At 35.3% G+C, this 27,692-nt stretch overlaps 1 protein-coding gene and 1 long non-coding RNA gene across 8 annotated transcripts in view; one reads left to right on the forward strand and one right to left on the reverse strand.

Annotated features, from left to right (window-relative positions):
• The window catches only part of LOC144456835 (uncharacterized), a 301,200-nt gene that overhangs the window by 185,967 nt on the left and 87,541 nt on the right, over window positions 1-27,692 (reverse strand). For all 5 annotated transcript variants that reach the window (XR_013485989.1, XR_013485990.1, XR_013485986.1 and 2 more), the window contains exon 2: window positions 27,492-27,550. This is a non-coding gene — a long non-coding RNA (uncharacterized LOC144456835). The remainder of the gene's footprint in view (window positions 1-27,491; window positions 27,551-27,692) is intronic.
• Window positions 23,498-27,692, forward strand: part of TXNDC8 (thioredoxin domain containing 8) — a 28,573-nt gene continuing 24,378 nt past the window's right edge. For 2 of the 3 annotated variants that reach the window (XM_021001769.2, XM_021001770.2), the window contains exons 1-2: window positions 23,653-23,749; window positions 26,691-26,795. In XM_021001769.2, coding sequence (XP_020857428.1) covers window positions 23,729-23,749; window positions 26,691-26,795 — 126 coding nt within the window. In that variant the 5' untranslated portion in view covers window positions 23,653-23,728. Of the gene's footprint in view, window positions 23,750-26,690; window positions 26,796-27,692 lie in introns of all 3 variants that reach the window. The other variant, XM_021001772.2, reaches the window with a different exon arrangement.

The raw sequence follows: 27,692 nt of genomic DNA on the forward strand, positions 1-27,692 counted from the left end.
TTTCAAAAGACTCATGGTGGAAAATGTTATCCACATTCAGAGAAAGAAGTGATGGAGTCTGAATGCAAACCTAAGTATACTATTTTAATTTTCTTTATTTCTTCATGTTTTTTTTTCTGTGGCAAGCTGTATTTTTTTTCACAAATTGTTTCTTCTTTCACAATATGACTAATGTGGAAATATGTTTTACATGATTACACATATATGGGGCAGAAATGGAGGGAGAAAATTTGGAACTCAATATTTCATAGAAAAATGTTAAAATTTCTCTTTACCTGTAATTGGAAAAATAAAATATTATTTTAAAAAGTATTTGTTATATGTGATGGCTCTTTGGGAAGGGGGTAGAAAAGCAATACTAAAATAATTTTAGCAATGTAAAAATAGAATATAACAACAAAAAAAAATTTAAAGGATAGGTATTTGAAAAAAGGAGAAGATTGAGATCATTGACTATAATTTACCAAATTCGATTCAACACAAGTACTTGAACTGGACCTGAATCCCAGCACATGAGCAAGCAAAAGTATGTAGAACCAAGGCAATGACATTTTATCATATGCTTGGATGTAACACTTAGGTTCTCCTTTGTGAATAATTAATCAACAGATACAAATATTTCTCCATTTGAAAAAGTATAACTATTTGTGTCTAATGGTAACCTCAAGTGTGGGGTGGGGGGACGAGAAGAAAAAAAATGAATCTACATAATAATTTTATTGTATATTTGAAAGGAATAGCAAGTCGTACATGGTAGATTTGCAGTTTCATATACAATCATCTCTTATTGTACTCTTTATGGAAATGTTTGCTTTATTCTATAAATTAAAAATAAAGATTTTAAAATAAAAGAAAAAGTACAAGTTTCTCATATTTAATGACAGTTTATTCATCTGTTAAGTCTGTGGTGGCTACATAGTTACATATGTTATCTCATCTGACAGTCTGACCGCCCTCTGATACAGGCCAGTTAGGCTTAGCCCCTCCTTGGTTCCAGGGAAGAAAGAAGGAGGAGACATGCCAATCAGTAGAGTGTGACTGGTGAATTCATCAATCATAGCATCACTGAGCTAGAAGGAACCTCAGAGGCCATTTAGTTCAATTGTTTTGTTTTCCAAATGAGGAAACTGAGACCCAGGGAAGTTAAGCAAGTCACTCATGATCACATCTGTAGTAAGCATCAAAAGCAGGATTTGAACCCAGGCCCTCTAATTCGAGAGACAACATTCGTTCGTTCCACATAACACCAAAGATGTTGTATACATCAGAATGTGCCTTTCTTGTTAATTTTATATAATTGGCATGTTTCTTAGGAATAAGAGTTTCTCTGTCTCACCCTAGTGCCTTTGGAGTACATACCAATTTTTGTAAAACTTTCTAAATGCGAAACACCATCTCCATGGTATCTGGGCCATTTGGGGTATCTAGTTTTCAGTCCTGGGATGGCTGATTTCTCATAAACAGGTGCCATGGAAATACACACACTAATAAGACTGTAAATCTCCCTGAGTATTTAAGTACAAGTTAGATTCCTAGGTCAAAGGGTATGGTAAGTTTTGTAGCTCTTCTATATTGTTAGCTCACTCTCCAAAAAGTTTATATTTGTTTACAGCAGAGGTGTCATAGTTGCAACATTTCCAAGCACTGTCCAAACAAGATCAAAATATAATTGGAATTCATTTTAAGTGAATATAGAACTTTAATATTAAAGGCCATATTATTTAAAAAACAGAAAAGAAACAAATAATATACCTCTCATAGGTACGAGCAAGAGATGTATACTCAACCAGATAAGCGATAGAAGGAATTACAAAAGATAAAATAGATAAATTTGATTACTTGAAACTGAAAAGCTTCTGCACAGACAACATTAATGCAGCTAGAAGCAAAGAGACTGAATAGGGGGAAAAAATCTTTGTATCAAATTTCTCTAATAAGGGTTTGGTATCCAAAATACATAATAAATAAATATATATGCATATTCCTCCACAGATAAATGGTCAAAGGATATGAACAAACACTCTCAAAAGAACGCAAAGTATTCACAACCACATCAAAAAAACCCAAAACTCTACATTACTACTACTAAGAGAAATGCGAATCAAAGCAACTCTGAGGTTTTACCTTACACCCTGCAAATGGCCAAAAATAATCCAAAAATGGCAACAATGTCATCGGAGGGGTTGTGAGAAGATAAGCTCACTAACATATTGTTGATGCAACTGTGAAATGGTACAACCATTTTGGAAAACAATTTGGAATTATGCAAATAAACTGAGTAAACTGTCTATATTTTTTGAACTAGAGATTCTATTACTGGGTTAACACCCCAAGGAAGCAATTCTAAGCAAAAAAATCCCCATGTACTTTAAAATATTTATAGCAGCAGTCTTTTATGATAGCCAAGAATTGAAAGCAAAGTAGACGCCCATAGATTTGAGTGGCTAAACAAACTGTGGTAGACAGGTGTAAGGGAATACTACTATGCTGTTATAAATAATGTTTAGGATGAATACAGAGAGGCATCGAAAGATCTATATGAGCTGATGCAGTGTGAAGTAAGCAGAACAAAGAAAACAATATGCACAATAACTACAACAATGTAAATGGAAAGACCAATAATGAACCAAAAAATCAAAAGCAAATGTAATAAAATTATAAAGATCTAGTGGTACTTGAATGAAGAGATATGAGAAGACACTCCCAACCTACCCTTTAGTGAAGGTAAGAGATTCATACACAATGCACATGTCTTCTAACTTTCTCAATATATCAATTACACTGATTTTTTTTCCTCTCTAAAAAGCAAAAGCCATTATTTGTCATATGTGATGACTCCTGAGGAGGAGGAGGGGGAGAAATACATGGGACACTATGGTGAAATAAGAAACAGAAAACATCAATAAAAATTATTTTTAAAAATATAATTGGGAAATATTTAACAAAATAAATAAAAATACATTAACATAAATATATTTTAAAACTAAGTCAATATGTTGCCCAAAGGAATCCTTATGTATGGTTTTCTGTTGAGTTATTTCAGTTGTATCCAATTCTTTGTGATCCCATTTGGGGTTTTCTTAACAAGGGTATTGTAGTCGTTTGCCATTTCCCTCTCCAGTCCATTTTACAGATGAGGAACTGAGGCAAACAGGGTTAAGTGACTTGCCCAGCATCACACAGATTTGTGTCTGAAGCCTGATTTGAACTCAGGACGATGAGTCTTCCTGATTCCAAGCCTACTGCTCTATCCACTCTGCCATTTACCTGCCCTATGTGTGGGCATTTGAGTTTGATACCACTGGTTTAGAATACCATAACAATGTGACTGTTTTCCCGCATCCCCAAAAGCAATGAATTCTATAATAATAAATATCCTACAAGGTACAATGTGATAGGAGCAAAGGAGTGTCAGGTGAAGTGCTATGAGATATCTGAGCAAAGAGAGATCACTTTTTAGCTACGTTTTCAGCCATGTTTACAATTTTGATGGGTAACAACTAAACCAACAAAATAGAAATTAAGTGAAGGACATCCTTCAAAAATCATCAAAGAACACAGATGAGTGACTTCGAACACACACGTAGTTGCTATCATTGGTGATTCCATTAAATTTTTTTTATGTTCTTTACTATTCTTTTTTTCTTTTTTTCTTTCTTTCTTTTCTTTTTTTTTTTTTTGGTTAGGCAATGGGGTTAAGTGATCTGCCCAGGTTCACACAGCCAGTTAAGTGTTATTTGAACTCAGGTCCTCCTGACTCCAGGGCTGGTGCTCTATCTACTGTGCCACCTAGCTGCCACCTAGCTGCCCCCTTACTACTCTCTTCTTTAGCTATTCATTCATTCATTCTGCTTTAATCTTTATTTCTTATTAATAACTCCTGGCCACTCCCTGAGTACAGCAGCCATTTCCCTGCTGTCCCTCACAAAAGGTTGGATTTCTCTCTAATCTGATGGGAAAAATCAGAAGCCAAGCAATGTTAAGATGATTATGCATGTGTTTTTCTGCATGAGGAGTGCAGAGGAAGTCACATTTTATGTGGCCTGAGGCAGCACAGTGCTACAATGCACAGCAGAACCACGAGACAAGTATTTCATAAAGTTAGATCTGGAGAGGACCTTCGATATTATGTAGCCCACTCCTCTCATTATACAGATGAAGAAACTGAGATCCCAAAAGAATAAGTTGACTCAAATCTATCTCCATTCCAGTCTATTCTCTACTCGGCAGCCAAAGTGATTTTCCTAAAGCAGAGGTCTGACCATGTATCTTACCATTTAAAGCTACCTTCCATCTACTCTGTATTTATTTAGTTTATGCCAATTTATGCCAATACTTTCCCTCTCCCCTAATTAGAATATGAGCTTCTTGAAGACTGGAACTGTTCTTGCTTTTTCTTTGCATTGGCAGTGCTTAGCATAGTTTTTTTGGTACATAACAAGTACTTAAGAAATGGTTATTGATTAGCTGAATGATTTGGGACACCACCTTTACTTTAAAACAGGTGAAAGTAAGAACAAGGGAACTAACTGGTTGTGATAGTGGCAGAGAAAGAATTAGCTTTCTGACTCCCCATTCACTATCTCACCATATAACATACCATTTTCCTAGAGAGATTTTCTGTTTCTGCAATCAGACAGAAAAATGAACTTAACATGTCCTCTATTTTAGCTTTTTTCATTTATCCTTTTACCCCTCTCTCCTATTTCTCTTCTACCTAAGTTTGTTTTGATTTTTTAATTTGTTTTCAGGTTTAAGGGCTAAATGAGCTGAAAACCTACTCAAACAGGACAAGAATAAGGAACAGGATTTCAAATGACACAATTGTTTACTGTGATTAGTCATTTATTTGTGTGACATTGGAGAACACACAGAGTGAGCAGGACTAACCCATTCTTACTAGCAAAGGAGAATCATGACAGTAACATGGTGACTGTAAAAACACTCCACCCACCTTTCTCACTAGTGAGAATCCAAGTAAATAGTTCAGAAGGCCAACAGAGCTTAGTAACGACATAAGGTAGTTAGGTGAATCCAGGCTAGATTCAATTCAACTCAACAAACATTTGTTTACCACGTATTTAGTGGTACAGGAGATACAAAGATGAAAAGTGAGGGCAATGAATGCCCTCAAGGAGAAGTCAGTCTAATGCGTGTGTGTGTGTGTGTGTGTGTGTATAATCATAATCAATATATAAGTGTGTATACACACATACATATACATATATATATATAAATAAATAAATGAATATATATATATATATACACATTCTATGAGAATAGGCAAAGGGGAGTCAGGCAACTATGAGATATTTAAAGAAAAAGAGATCCTTTTTCACTTGGGGTGGCTGGGAAGACTTGAGAGAGAAGGTGGGTCCTGAATTTGGCCTTGAACTTCATGTTAGGACTTGGATGTGAGGACTTCAACATACAGAATAGTAGAATATTGGAAAAAATGCCAAACGTGACACTCATCCTCTGAAAGACTAAGGGACAGACTCAAGTATAGAATTAGACAAACATTTCTAGACTTGGCAAATATTTAAATTTGTTTTGCTTAACCATGTTTATTTGCTTCAAGGATTGTGTTTTTTTTTTCCCTAAAGGGAGCAGGTGGAATTATGATGGAGATGGAGAAGAGAGTTAATGATAGTATTGCCCAAAAAAGAAGAGTTATTGAAGTATTTGCTTAAAGACACAAAACAGAGGAAGTTCAGAAGGAAACATAGACCAGTAGAACAGATTGGAAAGCAACATGTTGAGTTTTATATACATACATATATGTATCCATATACATGTGCATATATATTTAATATATATTGAAGCTATACATAATGAAAATTCATGGTTTCCAATAATCCAATCTTCTCTTTTACTTTTTATATGGAAATGCTTTTTTTTTTTGGTGTTTGAGTTGAATTTTTATTTTTTTATTTTTTTGGCTAGGCAACTGGGGTTAAGTGACTTGCCCAGAGTCACACAGCTAGTGAGTATTATGTGTCTGAGGTTGAATTTGAACTCAGATCCTCCTGATTCCAGGGGCCCAGTGCTCTATCCACTGTATTACCTAGCTGCCCTCAGTTGAAATTTTTTTTTTTAAAAATTAAGAAGGTTTTTTTAATGGATCATAAGAAGCAAAAACAGAAAAGAAGGAAATTGTTCTTTTGTATCTCTGATTAGTCAAGTAATTATCTATCTGAATCTTCAGGCTCTGACTAGCCCATTGCACTGAATCTAAAATGCCTCATGGGACAGATAGCTATTAGTTGGGTGTTTTGTTAACATTAAAAACAACATCTAGTCAATAACAAAAGCTGTTGAACCAATTCTGATATTTTAAAAGAATGCTTTTAGCTTGACTCCTATTACAAGCTTGTTCTTAAAGGTTAGAGAATACAAAAGACAAAAATATGTCACCGAATTTGAGAGCTGGAACATAAGCAACCATCTAGTTCGAAACAATACATGAAATAAACCTCCACTATAATATACCCAACAAGTGGTATTTCTCTATCTGTAACAGAGAAGTACTGTATCTTCAGTAATGAATCCTTATTCATCATTTGCATGACTTTTCTCTATGTATCTGTCTTGTCTCTCTTTTGCTTTTCAGGCATCAAAGCTCCAACTTAACATCTGTTTCCCTGCCTTTCCCACTCACAAAATTCCCAACAACTCAACCCTGAAATCCAATTTACTAAGAAAAATACTCCACCCATATAATACCTTCAAACTGCTGATCTCAGTGGTGAAGTCAGAAACAGATGTTGGGCAAGACATGTGAATACATGTGAGCTGACAATGAAGAAACCAGAAGTAAGGAGTTATTACTGTGTTTCTTGAAAACTATTTGAGCAATTTCAATAATGATTTAGATCATTTTCTCATGTGGCTATAAAGTATTTTGATTTCTTCATCAGAAAACTGCCTCTTCATATCCTTTTATCATTTATCAATTGGGGAATGACTCATATTCTTATAGATTTTACAAAGTTCTTTGTATATTTGAGATATGAAACCTTTATCTGAGAAACTGTATTTAACTTCCTGCCAATTTTCTGCTTTCCTTCTGATCTTGGCTACAATTGTTTTATTTGTATAAAACCTTTTTAACTTAATATAATCAGAATTATCCATTTTACACCTAACTTTACCTCTGTCTCTTGTTTAGTCATAAATTGTTTGCCTATGCATAAATCTGATAAGTAATATGTTCCATGTTCTTCAAATTTTCTTGTAATATCTCTCTTCTATGTCATGTAACCATTTTGACTTTATCTTGGTAAATGATATAAGACATTGGTCTATGCCCAGTTTTTTGCCACACTGCTCGCCAGTTTTCCCCAACAATTTTTACCAAATAATGAACTCTTATCCCCAAATCTTAAGTCTTTATACTCTTCAAATACAAGGATACTGTATTTATTTGCTGCTGTAAAATGTATGTCTACTCTGTTCTATTGATCTACCTTTCTAAGGCTTGAGGTTGAGTTAATTATGATGGGATGATTGTAAAAAATAAAATTGGGTAGAGAGAGGCAAAATTGGGTAGAGACAGGCAAAAGAGATGTGAATGGAAGAACTGTCATAGTGGAGGGGAGGATAGGGTGGAGGACAGGCAGTGCATGAAATTTATTCTCATCAGAATTGGGTTAAAGAGGGAATAACATATACATCTAGTAGGGTATAAAGCTCAATGTACAGAGAAATTGGAGGGCAAGGGTATGGGATAAGGAAGGGATTCTTAAAAGGGTGTGTGGTTTAGGGAGGCAGTGGCCAGAAGTAAATTAGACTTCTGAGGTGGGATGGGGGGAGAGAGGGAGTGCAGGGTGGGGAGGGAGAGACAGTGAGAGAAGGAGACAGAGAGAGACACACAGAGAGAGAAAATAGGATGAAGGAAATACACAACTAGTAATTATAACTTGGAATGTGAATAGGATGAACTTACCCATAAAATGAAAGCAGATAGCAGAATGGATAAAAAAAAAAAACCAGAACCTGACATTGTCTACAAGAAACCCATTTTAAAATGACAAACACATAGCAGCTAGGTGGCGCAGTGGATAGAGCACCAGCCCTGGATTCAGGAGGACCTGAGTTCAAATCCTGCCTCAGACACATAATACTTACTAGCTGTGTGACCCTGGGCAAGTCACTTAACCCCACTGCCTAATTTAAAAAATAATTAGAGACACACAGAGTAAAAATAAAGGGCTAGAGTAGAATTTATTATGCTACAAGTTGATGTAAAAAAAAAGCAGGAATAGCAATTATCTCAAAGTTAAAGCTAAAATAGATTTAATTAAAAGAGATAAACAGAGAAACTACATTATATTAAAAGGTACCATAGATAATGAAGCAATATCAATACTAAACACTTATGCACCAAATCTAAGTTTTTAAAGGAAAAGGCAAGTGAATTACAGTTGGAAATAAGTAACAAAAACTATAGTAGCAGGGGACTTCAACTTTCCCCTCTCAGAACTAGATAAATCTAACTAAAAGATAAATAAGAAAGAAGCCAAGGAGATGAATAAAATCTTAAATAAGTTAGATATGATAAACATTTGGAGAGAATTGAATGGGAATAGAAAAGAATAGGCCTTTTACTTAGTGGCATACGGCACCTTTACAAAAATTGACCATACATTGGGGCATAAAAACTTTATAGTTAAAAGCAGAAAAGCAGAAATGTTAAATATGACCTTTTCAGGTCATAATGTAATAAAATTTACATTTAGTAAAGGACCATGGAAACACATTAAAAATCAATTTGAGACTAAATAACCTAATCTTAATGACTGAGTGGGTTAAAGAACAAGTCATAGAAACTATAAATAATTTTATTAAAGAAAATGATAATAAGACAATATGTTAAAACTTATAGGATGTGGCAAAAACAGCAGTTACAGGAAAATTTATATCTCTAAATACTTACATCAATAAAATAGAGAAAGAACAAATCAATGAATTGGATATGCAATTTAAAAAAAGTTCAAAAAGGACAAAGTAAAAATCCCCAATTAAACACCAAAATTAGAAATCCTAAAAATTAAAGGTGAGATTAATAAAATTGCATGTAAGAAACTATTGAATTAATAAATAAAACTAGGAGTTGGTTTTATGAAAAAAAAATAGATAAAACACTGGTTTATAAGATTTTAAAAACAGAAAAGAAAACCAAATTGTTACTATCAAAAATGAAAAGAGTAATTGTACCACTAATGAATATGAAATCAAAGATATCATTAGGAGTTATTTTGCCCAATTATATGCCAATAAATTTAAAATTTTAAGTGAAAAGGAAGAATATTTACAAAAATATAAACTGCCCACATTAACAGAAGAGGAAATGAAATACTTAAATAATTTATTTTAGAAAAAGAAATTGAACAGACCATGAATGAACTTTCTAAGAAAAAAAGTGTCAGGACCAGATGGATTTACAAATGAATTCTACCAAATATTTAAAGATCAACTAATTCCAATGTAAAATAAATTATTTGGAATTATAGGCAAAAGAAGAGTCCTACCAAGCTCCCTTTTTGAAACAAATGCTGATGTCTAAATCAGGAGAGCAAAAACAGAGAGAGAAAATTATAGGCCAGTTTCACTAATAGCATACGGATGGCAAAAAGCCTAAATAAAATGCTAGCTAGGAGACTACAACAATATATCTCAAACATTATACATTGTGACCAACTGGGACTTATCCAGGAATGCAAAGCTGGTTCAATATAAGGAAAGCTATTAATGTAATCATAAAACACATGATTACATTAATAGATGCAGAAAAACCTTTTGACAAAATACAACACTCATTCCTATTAAAAACACTCAAAAGCTTATTTATAAATTGATTTTTCCTTAAAATGATAAGAAGCATCTACCTAAAACAATTAGCAGGCATTTTCTGTAATGAGGAGAAGCCAGAAGCCTTCCCAATAAGATCAGGAGTAAAACAAAAATGCCCATTATTATCAATAGATTCAATATTGCACTAGAAATGCTAGCAAAAGAAATTGAAAGAATCAGAACGGGCAATGAGATAATAAAATCATCTCTTTTTTGCAGATAATATGATGGAAAATTCTTGAGATTGAACTGAGAAGTTAATTCAAACAATAATTTTAGCAAAGCAGCAGGATAAAATAAACCCACATAAATCATCAGCATTTCTATGTACCACTAACAAGGCCCTGCAAGAAGAGATGGTAAGAGACATTTCATTTAAAATAACTGTAGACAATATAAAATACCTGGGAGTATACCTGCCAAGACAAACCCAGGAACTATAAAAAACTATATATGAAGCACTTTTTGTACAAATAAAGTCAGATTTAAATAATTGGAGAAATATTAATTGTTCATGGGTGAGCTGAGCCAATATAATAAAAATGACAATTTTACCTAAACTAATCTATTTATTCAGTGTCATCCCTATTACTAAAAAATTATTTAAGTAGAAAAAAATAACAAAATTAATTTTGAAGAACAAAAGGTCAGGAATATCAAGAGAATTAATGAAAAAAAAATAAGGGAAGGAAGTCTAGCAGTACCAGACAGACCTTAAACTGTATTATAAGGCAGTAATTATCAAACTATTTGGTACTGGCTAAGAAACAGAATGGTGGATCAGCAGAATAGAGCAGATATACAATACATGGTAGTAAATGATTACAGTAACTTTGTGTTTGATAAATGTAAAGATTTAAGCTTTTGGAATAAGAATTCACTATTTCGTAAAAAAAAATGTTGGAAAAACTAGAAAGCAGTATGGCAGAAACTAGATATAGACTTTGGTCAAAATGATCAAAATGCATATATAACTTAGACAAACAGGGAGATACCAAAAGTAAATTAGAAGAACATGGAACATATTACCTATCAGATTTATGGATAAGAGAAGAATTTATGAATAAACAAGAAATGGAGAACAAAGTTAGGCATAAAATGGATAATTCTGCTTACAATTAATTTCGCTTTATTAAAAATTAATTTAAATTTAATTTTAATTTAACTTAATTTTAATTAAAAAAATTAATTTAAATTTAAACATTTTAATTTAAAAATAAAATCAATGTAGCCAAGATTAGAAGGAAAGCAGAAAATTGGGGGAAAATCTCAGATAAAGGTCTGATATCTCAAATATAGAGAGAACTTAGTCAAATTTATAAGAATATGAGTCATTCCTCAATTGATAAATGGTCAAAGGATATGAATAGGCAGTTTTCCAATGAAGAAATCAAAGCTATCTATAGTCATATAAAAAAATGCTCTAAATCATTATTGATTAGAGCAATACAAATTAAAACAAATTTGACATGCCATCTCATATCTATTAAATTGGCTAAAATGATAGAAGAGGGAAATGACAAATGTTGGAGGGGATATGGAAAAATTAATAATACACTGTTGGTGGAACTCTTAACTGATCCAACCATTTTGAAGAGTGATCTGGAACTGTGCCCAAAGAATTATAAAACTGTGTATATTCTTTGGCTCAGCAATACCACTATTAGGTTTGTTTTGCAAGGTGAGAAGGAAAAAAGGAAAAGAACTTATTTGTTTTAAAATGTTTATGGCAGCTCTTTTTGTGGTGGCAAAGAACTAGAAATTTAGGGGATGCCCATCAATTGGGGAATTGCTGAATAAGTTGTGGTATATGGTTGTGATGGAATACTACTGTTGTGGAAGAACTGAAAACTTAAGACACTCCACCCCCCCAGCACTATCTCTGAAAACAATACCACAAAAAAACCTTAAAGTTTAGGACAGTGTCCCCTCTACCCCAGGAGCTGGGTTCAAATTTTACACAAAGTTAAAAGTAAAGAAATAGGCTGGGAAAATGAGCAAACAACATGATTGACAACGACAAAAACAAAAACCTCTCCACAGAAAGTTACTATAGTGACAAGGAAGATCAAAACACAAACTCAGACAAAGACAATAAAGTTAAAACAGCTGCATCCAAAGCCTCAAGGAAAAATTTGAATTGATCTCAGACACACAAAAAAGAAATTCTGGAAGAGCTCAAAAGGGATTTTCAAAATCAAATAAAAGAGGCAGAGGAAAAATTGAGAAAATAAATGAGAATGATGAAAGAAAATCATGAAAAAAAAAGAGTCAGCAACTTGGTAAAGCAGGCACAGAAATACTGAAGAAAATAACATCTTAAAACAGAACAGGCCAAATGGTAAAAGAGCCACACAAACCCACTAAAAAGAAGAATTCACAAATTGCTGAACTGGACAAACAGAAAAGGATGTACAAAAGCTCACAGAAGAAAATACTTCCTTAAAAATGATAATTGGGAAAGTGGAAGCTAGTGATTCCATGAGACATCAAGAAAAAATTAAAAAATCAAAAGAATGAAAAAAAAAGAAGAAAATGTGAAATATCTCACTGGAAATAAACAACTGACCTGGAAAACAGATATAGGAGAGATAATTTAAGAATTATTAAACTATCTGAAAGCCATGATCAAAAAAAGAGTCATGTTTCACAAAAAAAATTATCAAGAAAAAATGTTTTGATATCCTAGAATCAAAGGGTAAAATACACATTAAAAGAATCCACCAATCACCTCCTGAAAGATTCCAAAATGAAAACTCCCAGGAATATTACAGCCAAATTCCAGAGGTCCCAAGTCATGAAGAATGATTTAAAAGAGAAGGTGGAAAATCTTAATGAAACAGTACACTTTGATAAAGTGAATGGTAGGATAGTGAGTAACCAGGAAGTCAGTAGATGATAGTGGCAAGGATTGAGAGAGAATGGTGTGACAATAGTTTGATTAATGATATACCCAATATGCCTGTGGGAAGTGAAAACAAATTCAGGTAATACAAAGAACCTGTTACAAAAACTCTCTTGCAAATCCATGTAAATTAAGTAGAAGGCAACATAGTATTCTTTGTCCAACCTAAGTTGGGTTCTCATGTTGATTCCATATCACTGAACTGCCACCCACCCACCTACGGTCATGCTACATGTAATTGTTTAGGTTTGGCTCTCTTGTCACCCTTATGTCACCCATGTAGCAGAGTGAAAATAGAATGCAAAAGTAATAACAACATAGCACAATGTAAAGAGATCTAGAAACAGGGGATTGGGTTCAAATTTTGGATCTACTAGTTTTTACCTGTGTGACTTTGGACAAGTTACTTAACTTCCTTGAGTTATAATTTCTTCCTACATAAAAGGAAAGAATTGGACTAGATGACCTCGAAGGTCCACTCTGGTTCTAAATCTATAGGTTCCATCAGTAAGTTGTGTGGAGAGGCAAATTTGGAAACAGCTGGTTTCCAATAAGAACACATGAAGGAAGCTTTAGGACAGACCTCTAATAGCAGTGTGATGTAGTGAAAAGAGTACTGTACTTGGGTTAAAGTGCTAGTTCTGTCACTTCCTAGTACTTAGTCTTTGCCAAGGGGAAGTAATGGAGATACAAAGATGGCACATACCTTGGAGCTACTATCCCCACTTCCACTTGAACTGAGGAACTTGCTCCTTAGAGCATGGCTACTACATCCCTTAGGGCTCTGAGCTTATCCTTTGAGGAGGACAGGGTTGTCTAATGTCATATTGTTCACAAGCCCCCATCAATGTGAGCCAGTAGGTGATGCAACAGGTAGAATATTGGGCCTGGAGTCAGCAAGAACTGAGTTCGAATCCGGCCTCATTCAATGACATAGAAGGATTTCATGTCATAATGAGAAGACCAGAATTAAACCAAAAATTTGATCTCCAATATCAAGACCCAAGAGAAGCATAAACAGGTAAAAAGGGAAAAGAAAACATAAGGGATTCAACAGAGCTAAACTGTTTACATCCCTACCTAGGAAGACGATACTGTAATTCTTAAAAATTGCATCACTAATAGTGCAGCTAGAAGGAATATACATAGACAGAGGGCCTTAGAGAAAGAGGAATACACTGGGTACAGAAGGAAGGGAGAGATAGAATGGAGTAAATTACTTCACATGAAGGGGAGCAAAAGACCTATTTCAGTGGATGGAAAGATGGGAAGGTGGGTAATGGGCATAGCTTAAACCTTACTCTCCTCAGTACTGGTTCAAAGAGGGAATGATATTCACAATCAGTTGAATATAGAAATTCATCTTACCCAACAGGAAAGTAGGAAGGGAGGAGATTAAGTAAAGAGGGGTGGGGTGGGGGAGGAACTGACAAAAGGAAGGGCAGATCAGGATTGGTGGTAGGCAGAAGCAAAACACTGATGAAGAGGAAAAGGATGAAAAGAGAGAGCGGACGAAGACGAGGAAAATAGGATCGAAGGAAATACACAATTAGCAATCATAACTGTGAATGTGAATGGGATGAATTGTCCCATAAAATGCAAGGGGATAGCAGAGTGGATCAAATTCTACAATATACTGTTTACAAGAAATACACTTGAAACACAGAGAGACACACACAAAGTAAAGGTAATGGGCTAGAGCAGAATCTATTATGCTTCAGCTGAAGTAAAAAAAAAAAGAGCACGGGTAGCAATCCCAATGTCAGACAAAGCAAAAGCAAAAATAAATAGACCTAATTAAAAGAGATAAAAGAAGGAAATTAAATTTTGCTAAAAGGCACCATAGACAATGAAGCAATATCAATATTAAGCCCATATGCAGCAAGCATCCAAATTCTTGAAGAAGTTAAATTAGTTACAGGCATTAGGAAATGCAAAACAGATATTTTGACTATATTACAATAAAAAGCATTTGTACAAATAAAACCAATGAAACCAAGATTAGAAAGAAAGCAGAAAGATGGGAAACAATCTTTACAACAAGTGTCTTTGATAAAGGCCTCATTTCTCAATATATAGAGAACTGAGTCAAATTCATGAGAATACAAACCATTCCCCAGTTGATAAATGATCAAAGGATATGAACAGGCAGTTCTCAGATGAATAAATCAAAGCTATCTATAGGTATATGAAGAAGAGCTCTAAATCACTTTTGATTAGAGAAATTAAAATTAAAACAATTCTGAGGTACCACCTCGCACCTATCAGATTGGCTAATATGACAAAAAAAAACCACGATAAATTTTAAAGAGGATGTGGGAAAACTGGGACAATAATGCCCTGTTGGTGGAGTTGTGAACTGATCTAACCATTCTGGAGAGCAATTTGGAACTATGTCCAAAGGGCAACCAAACTGTGCACACCCTTTGATCCAGCAATACCACTGCTAGGTCTATATCCCAAAGAGATCACAAAAAAGGGAAAGGGACCTACATGTGCAAAAATATTTATAGTAGCCCTTTTCAAGGTGGCAAAATATTGGAAATTGAGGCCATGCCCAATCAATTGGGGAATGGCTGAACAAGCTGTGGTATATGAATGCAATAGAATACTATTGTGCAACAAGAAATGATGAACAGATAGATTTTAGAAAAACCTGGAAAGACTTGTATGAACTGATACAAAGTGAAATGAGCAAAACCAAGAAAACATTGTACATGGTATCAGCAACATTATGCAATGATGAACTATGAATGACTCAGCTCTTCTCAGCAACACAGTGATCCAAGACAAGTACAAAGGACTCAGGAAGGAAAATGCTATCCACATCCAGATAAAGGACTGATGGACTCTGAATGTAAATTGAAGTATTTTTTTTTCCACTTTATTCTTTTTTGTGTTTTTTTTCTTTTGATTTGTTTCCTCTTTCACAACTGTGACCAAAAGGGAAATATTTGTTACATTGTAGCATATGTATAACTTATGTACTATTGCCTAACATTTTCAGAAGAGTGGAAGAAAGAGAGGGAGGGAGAAAAATTTGGAACTCTTAAGTCTTGTAAAAATAAATGCTAAAAATTGTTTTCACATACAATTGGGGAAAAATAAATACAATTAGAATACAACACCCCCCCAAACCATATTATAACACTGTCAAAGACTAGTAACTCTGATCAACACAACGACCCACCACAGTTCCAAAGGACTCTTGATGAAAAGTGCTATCCACCTCCAGCTGGAGACCTGATGGACCCAGAATACAAATTAAAGCATATTTTCCCCTCTTTCTTTTTTTCCAGAACAAGGCAAATGCATAAATTTGTTTTGCATGATTTCATATTTGTAATGAGTTTTGTATTTCTTGTCTTTTTGATGGGTAGGGTGGGAGGAGGGAGAGAATCTGGAACTGAAAATAAAATTGAATGGGAATGCAACTAAATATACTAGAAAATACTAGAAAAATAAAATTTTAAATCATCATTTAAATATCAAAATAGTAATTCTGAAAATTAAAGAAATTAATAAAACTGAAAAAAATCACTCAATGACAAAATTAGGAGCTGGTTAATTTAAGAAAAAAAATAAGCTCTTATCTTGTTTGATTAAAAAGGAGAAAGGAGAACCAAATTACCAAAAAGATCAAAAAATAAAAGGAGAATTAACAACAAATGAAGAAGCATTATTAGAAACTACTTTACCCAACTAATATGCCAACAAAACCAATAATTTAAATGAAATAAATGCTTACAAAATACAAATTACCTTAATTATTAGAACCAGAAGTAGAGAATTTAAACAACATAATTTTAGAAGAAGAAATTTAAAAACTCATAAATGAACTTTCAAAGAAAAAAACTCCAGGACCAGATGGATTCAAAAGTGAACTCCATCAAACATCCAAAGAAGAATTTATTCCAATATTACATACATTGCTTGCAAAAAGAGAAAAATAAACGATCCTACCAAACTCCTTCTATGACATACGTGTGTATGAAAGAAAACCATAGACTAACATCCCTAATGAACACTAACACAAAAAAATAAAATATTAGCAAAGAGGCTAAAATAACATATCAAATTATACATTATGATGTGGTTGGATTTATACAAAGAATACAAAACATCTACAGAATGTATAAAATATGTGGGAGTCTACCTTCCACAATATATACAATAACTATATAGACACAACTACTAGAAACTATTTACAGAAGTAAAGCCAAATCTAAATAATTGGTTAAATATTAGTTGTTCATGGGGTAGGAAAAACCAATATCACAAGAATGACAATAGTATCCAAATTAATTTACTTATTCAATGCCTTATTAAACTGCAAAAGAATTACTTTATAGAGTATGAAAAATTAATGATGAAATTCATATGGAAGAAAAGTTTAAGAATCTCAAGAGAAGTAATGAAAAGATGAGGGAATGAAGGGGACTTAGTAGGGTCAGATCTTGAATTATGCTACAAAGCAGTAATTATTAAAGTAGTTTGGTATTAAGAAACAAAGAGATCAATCAGAGGAAGAGATTAAAAATGCAACACATAGAAGAAATGTATCTGATACTTTAGCATTCAATAAACACAAAAACCCCAGCTATTGGGATAAGGACTCATTATTTGGCAAAAAAGTTCTAGGAAAATTGCACAGCAGTGTGGAAGAAATAAGATTTCCACTAACACCTGATACCTTATTCAAAGATCGGCAACAAATGGATACACAGCCTAGACATTAAAGGTCACATTGTAGATTAATCAGAGATAGAAGAAGAAAAAAATACCTGACCTACTGATTAGAGAAAAATTTATGACCAAACAAGAAATAAAGATAATAGAAAATAAAATGGATAATTTTCATTAATAAAAATTTTAAAGTTTTGCACAAAAAAAAATCAAATAAAGTTAAGAATAAAGGGGAACAAGTTAGTGGTTAAAAAACAAACAAAAAACCAACCAACCAACCAACGAGCAGAAAAACTTTGGCAGCAAGCTTCTCTGATAAAGGCCTCATTTCTAACATACATAAGGGACTGGTTTAAATTGATATGAACAACAGCCATTTTCTAGTGAATAAGTGTTCTAAGGATATGCAGTCAGTTTTTAAGGGAAGAAACCCAAGCTATCTACAGCCATATGAAAAAATGTTCCAAATCACTTCTAATTAGAGAAATAAATTAAAGCATTTCTCGTATATTACCTCATAGCCATAGGAGTGGCAAAGATGACAGAAAAGAAAAATGATAAATGGTGGAGGGGCTATGGGAAAACGAACACATTGATGCAGTGCTGGTAGATCTGATAGTATGTTATAAGAAAGCAGAATATGATGAATTTGGAGAAGCAAAAATATCAGCATACACATTAAATTCAATGACCAATCTTAGTTCCAGAAGACTGATGATGAAAACCACTTTTATCCTTTTAGTAAAATGGTGGCGGACTCTCCTTGTGGATTGCTGAATATAGTTGTCAGATGCCAGCCATCATGATGGATTATTTTGAACAACTTCTTTGTTTAAAAAGACCAGGCTGTAGCTGGTGAACCTGTAAATGGGTGCAATCATTCTGGACAGCAATTTGGAACATACACAAAAAAAATTACTGAGAAGTACACACTTTGACTCAGCTATATTGCCAGGCCTACCCTAGACCCAAAAGAGATCTAAGAAAGAGGAAAAAGTCTTTTATGTACAAAAATATTTATGGCAGCTCTCTTGGTGGTAGCAAAAAAAAAAAAAAAGAAACATGATGTTGAACAACTGACAAATGGCTGAATAAGTTGTGGTATATGAAAGTGATAGAGTACTATTGTGCTGTAAGAAATGAGGAAATTGATGATTTCAAAAAGATATGGAAAGACACATGAGCTGATGCAGAGTAAAGTGAGTGGAAAAAGAAATAATTTTTATTCTAACATCAACATTATAAGAATGATCAATCTTAAGGACTTTTATAAACTTAAGAAGACTGAAATGAACAGAGCTAAAACAATTTATATAACAACGATGCTATTAAAACACACTATGAAAGCTGTAATAACAATGATCAATACAATCCTATGATTATTTTTGATTCCAGAGGACTGATAATGAAATGTGGTATCTAGTACAAGGAGATAATGGATTTAATGTGTACAGTAAGTCATATATACTTTTGTGTACCAATGACGGAGTTTCTTTTGCTTGACTCAGTATATTTGTTAAAAGAATTTTTTATTTCTTTCTTTTTTACCCCAGTGGTGGAAGGGGAAGGGAGGGAGAAAAAAATAAATCTCTTCATTTTTTAAAATCGCTAGTGGTGGGGTGGGGGATGTTAGATGTGAAATGTTACCTGCACTTACAGATGATACCTATTTCTATTTTGTTACAAGAGACCTCTTACACAGTGGGAGTATTCTGTAAAAGTCTGTAACAAAAACAAAACATCAATGAAACTGAAAGTGTAAAAAAATAGAAAAGAAAAACTGCCTGACAGGGAAAAAAAATTTAATGAACATACTTCCACAAACCATCTGCCCTAAAAGTCAATTTTTCTGAGCATCAGTTCCCCACCAAAGATTTTTAAAATCTGCAATTGGAGAGTATTAGTAGCTTCACAGTACAGAATTTTGATAAGATCCATTCCTGATGCACAAAATCACAGAATTTCTGAACCGGAAGAGACCTAGGAAATGATAGATTTGAAATAAGAAGAGGTAATCTAATTCAGCTCCCTCGTTTTAAAGATGAGGTAGTCAAGGCCCAGCAAGGTTCAGTTTAAGTCACTGTCACCCTATCAGAGGCAAGATTTGAAACCAAGTGCCCTAGTTCTTTAACCAATGCATTTTTCACTCTACAGGTCACCTAGTCCAACCAATATTTGTACAGAAATCTGTGAAGAATAGCTATCTGGCATCTACTTAAAGACCTCTAATAAGGAGGAAGCCACTACCTCCTGAAAGAGCAATAGTGAAAATTAGCTTGAGTCCCTTAAGAAGATAGTAGGAATATATTACCTCAACTTAACATAATTGATAACATAGTGAGAATAAGTTCTATTACCTTCATAAGATAGTTCATCAAGCTACCATAATGGATTCCATTTTTAAGTCTCCATTTTAGGATTGAGCTGTTTTGAGTAAGTTGTTTTTAAACAATAAAATAAGCACCTTTGTGGTATGACCTAGTAAGCATGGTCTTAAACAACTGATAAACACATATTGACCTTATGACAAAACAAACCAACAATGAAAAAATATCATAAGCAACTTTATCAGTGATTTTGAAGAAAATTTAGGAATACCTAAATACCACAGCTAAAAGTAGGAAAAGCCTACCTGAGAGCCCAGCCATCAGCCTGCTCCTAGGGCATGATGAGAGCTGGCTCCTGTGTCCCCCACACTTGAGACTGGAGCAAGCTGGTGTTCCCTCAAGAGCATTGATGATTGGCTGACTGAGATTTGCCAGCAGACCATCCCAAAGGGACATCCAGCTGGGGAAACTTGTCCAGTTCCACATGAAGTATGCTTAAAGGGAGCTCTAAGAGTCCAGGTTAGTGGTTTGTTCTTATAGGGTATTACTTGCACGCTCTGATTAATCAAGTTTGTTTGGATGCACTGAGAAGCACAATTCTAATGTGTTTCTGTCAGCATACACTTAATTGGTTATCCCCTGGCAGCAGTGTAGGTTACGGCATCCTGTTCTACTCTTGTTGTTGTTGCTGTTGTTCAGTCGTTTCAGTCGTGTTCAACTCTTCGTGACCCCATTTGGGGTTTTCTTGTCAAAGATACTGGAGTGGTTTGCCATTTCCTTCTCCGGCTCATTTTACAGTTGAGGAACTGAGGCAAACAGAGTTAAGTGACTTAGGCAGCTCTAATGACCAGAAGGGTTTTCCTTACTCTGAGTTTACAGCTGCCTCTTTTCTACTGCCAGCCATTTGTTTCCAGTTCCTTGATTAGTTACCCAGGTTGTACATTTCTCTTCTGAAGGTAACCTTCAGTTATGCCTGCCCTCCTCCCTGCTGGACCTTTGACTTGAAATGCCCAGCAAAGGACCTCAACTTGATCTGAAAGCCTTGGAACTTACATCACTTTGATCCTGGGAACATTTTGCAATGTTCCTAAGCCTGCCAAGACTACCTAATCTCTCTTCAAGATCAAATGTTCTCTGTCCCCACCCTGCCTGATTTGCTCCAAGCCTGAGCAAACTCTGCTATTAATCAATCACCAACTTCACTTAAGGCCTATCATGGTCTCAGGCCTGTTGCTAACAAGTGGGTCTGGCTTGACTGGGATTGACTGAGGGCTGGCTAGTACCTACCCTGGCCCACCTCAAGCAATAACATTAGAAGATAGTCATTGAAACAAGTACAGAACAGGTAAGATTGGCAGCCAAGAGAAGGAAATGTCACATAGGATCACTAGATATATGACTTAAATATCCCTTGGTCAAATAAATCTGAATGCTCAAAAGACAAGCTTTCGACCAACTGTAACTGTGACAAAGCCCAAAACACATTGTGAATCATTATGAGCAGTGATGGAATAAGAAATTCTGGGTCCTGAACTCCTCTACCATCACCAGCGTCATCCACAATGTCTCACAAGTCTTGTCAGTTCTACCTGAATGGCATCTCCCACATCCCTCCCCCCTCCTCTCCATTTACAGGGGCACCACCCTAGTTCAACCCATCACCACCTCTCATTAGGACTATTGCAACAGCCCTTAATTGGTCTCCCTGCCTCAAATTTCTCTATGTCCTCCACACAGCTGACAAAGATATGGTCAAAGCACAGGTCATTCCCTATTCAATCCAGCATCAAATACAAACTCTTCTGTTTCGGATTTAAAACCCTTCATAACCTGGCTACACAGTTTTTGTATTCTGCTTGGTTTCCAAAAAAATACCTGATGTGCACTAATGGGGGGAGGGGACATAATTTTGGAGTCATTTAGTCACCAGGCATTGTTCTAAAAGTGGAAAGAAGGTTCCTATCTCACAGACCAGAGGTGTCAAACCCTGTCAAAATATTTTGGAGATAGCCTGTTTTCCAGAGCTAAGGCCTAACAAGCAGGCTGTGCCCTGAACAAGGCATAACAATAATCCTTTGCGCTCAGCATGACATCACCCTCTGGCAAAGTATATTGCTTAGACCAGCACCAGGTGCTCACTGAGGAATTTAGCTCCTTCTATTTCCCAGGGCCATCCTTCACATGTTCACAATCCCTGTTACTTGTCACTGACAGGTACTGTACTCCTGTTTCTATACCTGGCAGGGTGGCCACAATCCCTAAGACATAAGACAATGACTGTTACTACGGGACCCAAGAATGCCTGTATTGTCCCAAGAAATGCCAACCAGGAGAACTATCTCAAGATCTAAGAATAACTGTGTTGTGGGCCCAACCCTTTCATGTATATAAGTGGCCCCAGCATCAGCAGCCTTAAGCTTCCTTCTTGGGAGCGGGGGGGGGGGTTCCCATGTGCATATGTCATTTTCCTCACTCTGAAATTAATTAAACTTCTGTTTGTGTCCTGACTCTCTTGTCTCTAGCCTGCTCTGTTTGGCTCCAGCCACCCACAGGTTAGAAGCCAGTTCCAATCTAGCTGACAGCCCAATAGAAATGGAGGCCACTAAATTATACATAGGGACTCTGAGGACCATATCTTGACTTAGAAAACCACATATTAACATTACCTATGTTTTGTTATATTTTTATTTGTTTTGTCAAATATTTCCCAATTACATTTTAATCTGGTTCTGACACACTTGGGAGTGTTCTGGGCCATGTGTTTCATACCTTTGCTGTAGAAATCTGCTTCATACATGTTTTTCATGATTGCACATGTATAAGCTATATCAGATTGTTTGCCTTTTTGGGGAGGGGGAGGGGAAGAAGGGAGAAAAAATTTGGAACTCAAAATCTTATAAAAAATGAATGCTGAAAATTGTCTTTATAATGTAATTGGAAAAAGTAAAATACTATTTTAAAAAAAGAAAGAAAAAAAATCTGCTTCATCTGAGAATGAATCTTGACTAGTCTTAAATGATTTGGGAGCACCAAGATTCACTTCTCAGAATCTCCCAAACAGATAAAGGTGTCAGAAGAGGCCAAGGTGAGTAGTAAAGTGTAATTTTGGTGTTATGGCTGCATCTTAGGTCAAAAGCAGCTCAGTGTAGAGAAAATCTCCAATCCTGGAGATGAAAATAGGAGCTTTTGGTTTAAATAAGAACAGATAGCCTCTCAAGGTTATGAACAAAGCATTCAAAAGACATTACTAGAGCTGTCATTACGGGCAAAGGTGTTTCTTCTGGGCATTTGAATCTTTCAAAAATACTTCAAGCTTTTTGGAGCCAAAGTTCAGAATTTCATAATTCTGAGCCAAATATGTTCCAACCATATTGTCTATCATCTGTGGAAAATCTTATAACAATCAGAAAAGAGTTAGCTTCCTTTCATATTTCTCTAACATTCAATGAGTTCTGAGAAATTGAAAGCATTGTCAAAACAGTTCCCTTTTCGGTTAAACAACTTTGAGTAAAATAGTGAGATTCTTTCTACAGGAGGTCTATGTTTGAGTCATAATACCATGGAAATCTTATTATATACTATAATTATGACTTTAGGGTGTGTGTCTCAACTGCAAAAAGAATCCTATGATGTGTGAACCATTTTCTCACTTTTATTCATTCACTTCCCAGGACATAGGAAGGTTTTAGGAAAGTTGGTCAGGCCTTGGCTACTGCTGAGGCCTTCAAGAAAGCCTGAAATAGAAATTGAAAGACCTTCTTTGAGCCCCACTTAGCCAAGTCACAGCAAAACAGTAAAATGAATCCACAGTCCACTGAAGTTCTAGGTTCTAAGATGACATATGTGTGATGTCACAGAAACCTCAAGCTTGACTATTTAACAAGGAGCCTACAATTGCCAGTGTTGGAAGCAGTGAGCAAACTTAGCCTGCAGTTTGTTTCCCTTGGCAATCACTATGCAGAGCATTAAAAATATGGTAAGTATTTGGCTTGAGCAGCTGTTTCTTAAAGACCTTTACTTTGGGTGCCCTGCAAAAGAGAAAAGAGAAGGACACTTGATAGACTTAGGGATGCTTTCCTAGTGCAGTAGTCAATGATTCTCATGGAAATGCACAGGAGGCCTCAAATATCTTTTAAATTGAATTGAATGCCATTGCAAAGCTATTAGTTAGGCAGCAAAGATCATAGTAGCATAAAATCACAGAAACTAGAGCTGGCAGGAACCTCAGAAACCATTCAGTCCAACTGTCTCCTTTAGTCAATAAGGAAACTGAGGCGTGGGGCATACAAGCAACTTGCTCAAAGTCACACAGGTAATAAGTGTCAAAGGCAGCATTCAAATACAGGTCCTCTGATTCCAGACCCAACATTTTTTCCATTGTACATTTACTTTTGATAGACTGTCCAGAAGAAATGGTTCCCATAAAAATTATTCCACAGGCTAATTATCCAATAGTAATTTTGTTTTCTTCTTTTTATTTTTTATCCAAGTTCCTACTGTATCAAATACATAACCACTGACCATTAGCTCAAGGGTTAAGGCAAAACTTAGTTAAATCTTGCTTTTCTCCCCCCAGCTAAAAGTGATCCTTTTATCTTCAAATTTCTCAAAGCACTTAGATCTTTCTTTCATACTATGGTTATTGGAATGCATCTTTTCCCTGTTACCACCACAATTACCACCATTCTCCTCAAACTCCCCCATTCCCATCTCTAATTAACTTGTAAGCTCTTTGAGATGGTGTGTATTTCACATTTACTTTTTGTAACCCCAGTGCCTAGCATAGTACCTCTCAAATTAAAAAAAAAAAGTGGGGGCAGGAAGGGTCTGGATCTATGATTTCACTAGTGTGTGAGAACTCCCAGTTTGGAAAATCCCTTCATCTGTGCAGATTAGACATTCATCTGTAAATTATGATTTTAGAGAGTTGCCTGAACCACTGAAAGGTTAAATGACTAGCCTTTGCCTACCCAGCTACTATTTATTATGGCATTGTAGGTGTGGTGTTAGACTTAGAGTCAGAAAGACCTAAATTCAAATATAGACTAAGGTACTTACTCTTAACTGTGTAACCCTTGGAAAGCCACATCACTTTTCTTAGTCTCAGCTTCAAATGGCAATAATAATATCTACAGTACTTGTTTGGGAAGGCTGCTGTGAGAATCAAATGAGATGATACATTTAAAGTGCTTAAATAATTAGACAGTCAGGACTTAAACATAGGCCTTCATGTCTCCAAGGCTGGTCCCCTATCCACTATAGCACACTGCCTCTTCTAATAATAATAAATAACAAATATTCTTCAAATTTAATTGACAGAGCTCAAAAACTTTTGGTGCAAATGTTAAAGATCTATTTTCAAAATCCTAGTCCCTGCTGTTGACTCTCTTTACTGCTAGTATTCCAAGACTCTAAAAACCATCTCCTGGCGGTAATGTTGATTACAATTATTTTGCCAATGACCTCTACCAAGTTCTCTTCCACTTCAAGGGATATCTGTTGTTGTTTTCAGTCCTTTCAGTCATGTCTAACTTTTCATGACGTCATTTGGGGTTTTCTTGGCAAAGCTGAAAGTTGGTTTGCCATTTCTTTCTCTAGTTCATTTTACAGATGAAGAAACTGAGGCAAACAAGGTTAAGTGACTTGCCCAGGGTCACAAAGCTAGCAAGTGTCTGAGGTCAGATTTGAAGTCAGGGAGATGCCTTCCTGACTCCAGGCCTGGCACACTATTTATCTATCCACTGTGCCATCTAATTTGCCAGTAACTACCATGTTCTGTCCCTTTGAAAAAGTGAACAAACGAATGTTTTGAATACTATCTCTGAAAGATCGCTGGTCTCTGCCCTAGAAAATAGGAAATAGAGGGTTATTGTTTCTGGTTTTTACCCATTTTTTTAGTTTCATATTCTCCTGATTTCTTTGGGAAACTACATTGCTAGGAAGGGTTAGGGCCTTTTGTTCCCTGGATCTATGTAAAACTCATCAAAGTTAAGGAAACTTGGCTTATACTATAGCAAAGGTCATTTATTAATTAGGAATGCCAATCAAAAGGAGTTCATTGGGCTTTAGTACATGTTTTTAAAAATGCCTCTTCTCCAAGTTCACATATTCAATTAAAACACATATGAGTCCTGGGAAAAATGCTCAAATTTATGCTTTTTATTAACTGCCATTTACATGATAGTACAAAAAATAAATACATGAATGACCCAAAGCATTAGCTCTGTTCTTTTTTAGACCTCTCCTATATGCTGGTAGCTGGTCCATTTGACAAGCATGAGGGAAACCAGTGAAAATTTTAGAAGGCAAAAATTTTATTATTAATCTTTTCTGCAAAATTGTGGCTGTGTCATGCAGTTGATAGTGCACGCCAGTAGGAATAAGGAGACGGCTTTAGGCTCCGTTCTGCTACTAATGAGCATTTATTAAGCACCTATTATGTGCCAGACATTTACATAAGGCTTTTTTCATCCTATTGAGGTAGACAACAGGTACAAAAATTATGAGTTTATTATCTATGTGATGTTAGGCAGGTCATATTACCTTGTAGCCCTCAGTTTCCTCGTTTGTAAGATAATGATCTCTAAGGTTCTTTCCCTAGTGGCAGCTAGCATCGGGCCTGGAGTCAAGAAAGTTCATCTTCCTGTACTTTAAATCTGGCCCCAAACACTTACTAGCTGTGTGACCCTGGGCAAGTCACTTAACCCTGTTTGCCTCAGTTTCCTCATCTGTAAAATGAGCTGGAAAAGGAAATGGCAAACCACTCCAGTGTCTTTGCCAAGAGAATCCCAAATGGGGACCAAGAGTCAGACATGACTGAAACGACTGAACAACAAAGGTCCTTTCCTCTAGTTCCTTGATTCTGCAACTCACGTATAGATACTAAACACATTTCCTCATTTATGTGCTTGTTTCAGAGAGAATTTGAGAACTTTCTGAAGAATGCTGGTTCCAAACTTGTTGTCGTTGACTTCTCAGCAAAATGGTGTGGTCCATGCAAAAGAATTGGTCCTGTTGTTCATGTAAGTATCACCAACCTCTCTTCTAAATTTTTTTTTCTTGCTTTTTGGTGAGGCAACCGGGGTTAAGTGACTTGCCCAGGGTCACACAGCTAGTAAGTGTCATGTGTCTGAGGCTGGATTTGAACTCAGGTCCTCCTGACTCTAAGACCAGAGTTCTATGCCCTGCGCCACTTAGCTGCCCCTTCTCTTCTAAATTCTTAAAGGAGATTTAAAGACCTTTGATATAAACATATATATTTTTCCTTGCCACTTCTGAGATCTGGACATTTGAAAAATTTGTATTGTCATTTTGAACCTGGTTTTCTGCAGCATTTCTGCTACTGTAATATAAGCTCCTGGAGGACAGAGACTTTCACTTTTGTCTTTATATCCTCAGCACACACCAGCACAGTGCCTAGTACCTAGAAGAATGCTTGATAAACATTTGTTGGTCGTCTGACTGATTAATTAGAACTCAGTAAAATACACCATGTTCCAAGTTAAGATATAAGGTCATTAATCTGGATACCCAGTAGTTAAAGTTGTGTTTCCTTTTTTTGTTTATTTCTTTTTTTAAAAAATTGTATTATTTTTATTAAATTTTTTTTTGTTTTTACTTCACATTCATTTCCAAACATACCTCTTCTACTCAACAAGTCATCTCTTATTTTAAAAAATAATAATAAAGGAAGAGAAAAAAAGTTCAGCAAAACTTACCAGTGTATCAGCTGAGTATGCCAGTATATCCAATATTCCACGCTCATAGAGGTCCACTTCTGCAAAACAGGAAAAGAGGTGCATTTTCTAAATTCTGCTATGGGGCAAAATTTGACTATAATTACACAGCATTTAATTTCTTTTTGTTGTTCTTTCCTATTACTTTGTTGTAGTCCTCATGTATATTGTTTTCATGGGTCT

Source organism: Phascolarctos cinereus, unplaced genomic scaffold, assembly GCF_003287225.1.
Source record: "Phascolarctos cinereus isolate Bilbo 61053 unplaced genomic scaffold, phaCin_HiC Scaffold_4;HRSCAF=312, whole genome shotgun sequence".
In the NCBI taxonomy this organism is placed as follows: domain Eukaryota; kingdom Metazoa; phylum Chordata; class Mammalia; order Diprotodontia; family Phascolarctidae; genus Phascolarctos; species Phascolarctos cinereus.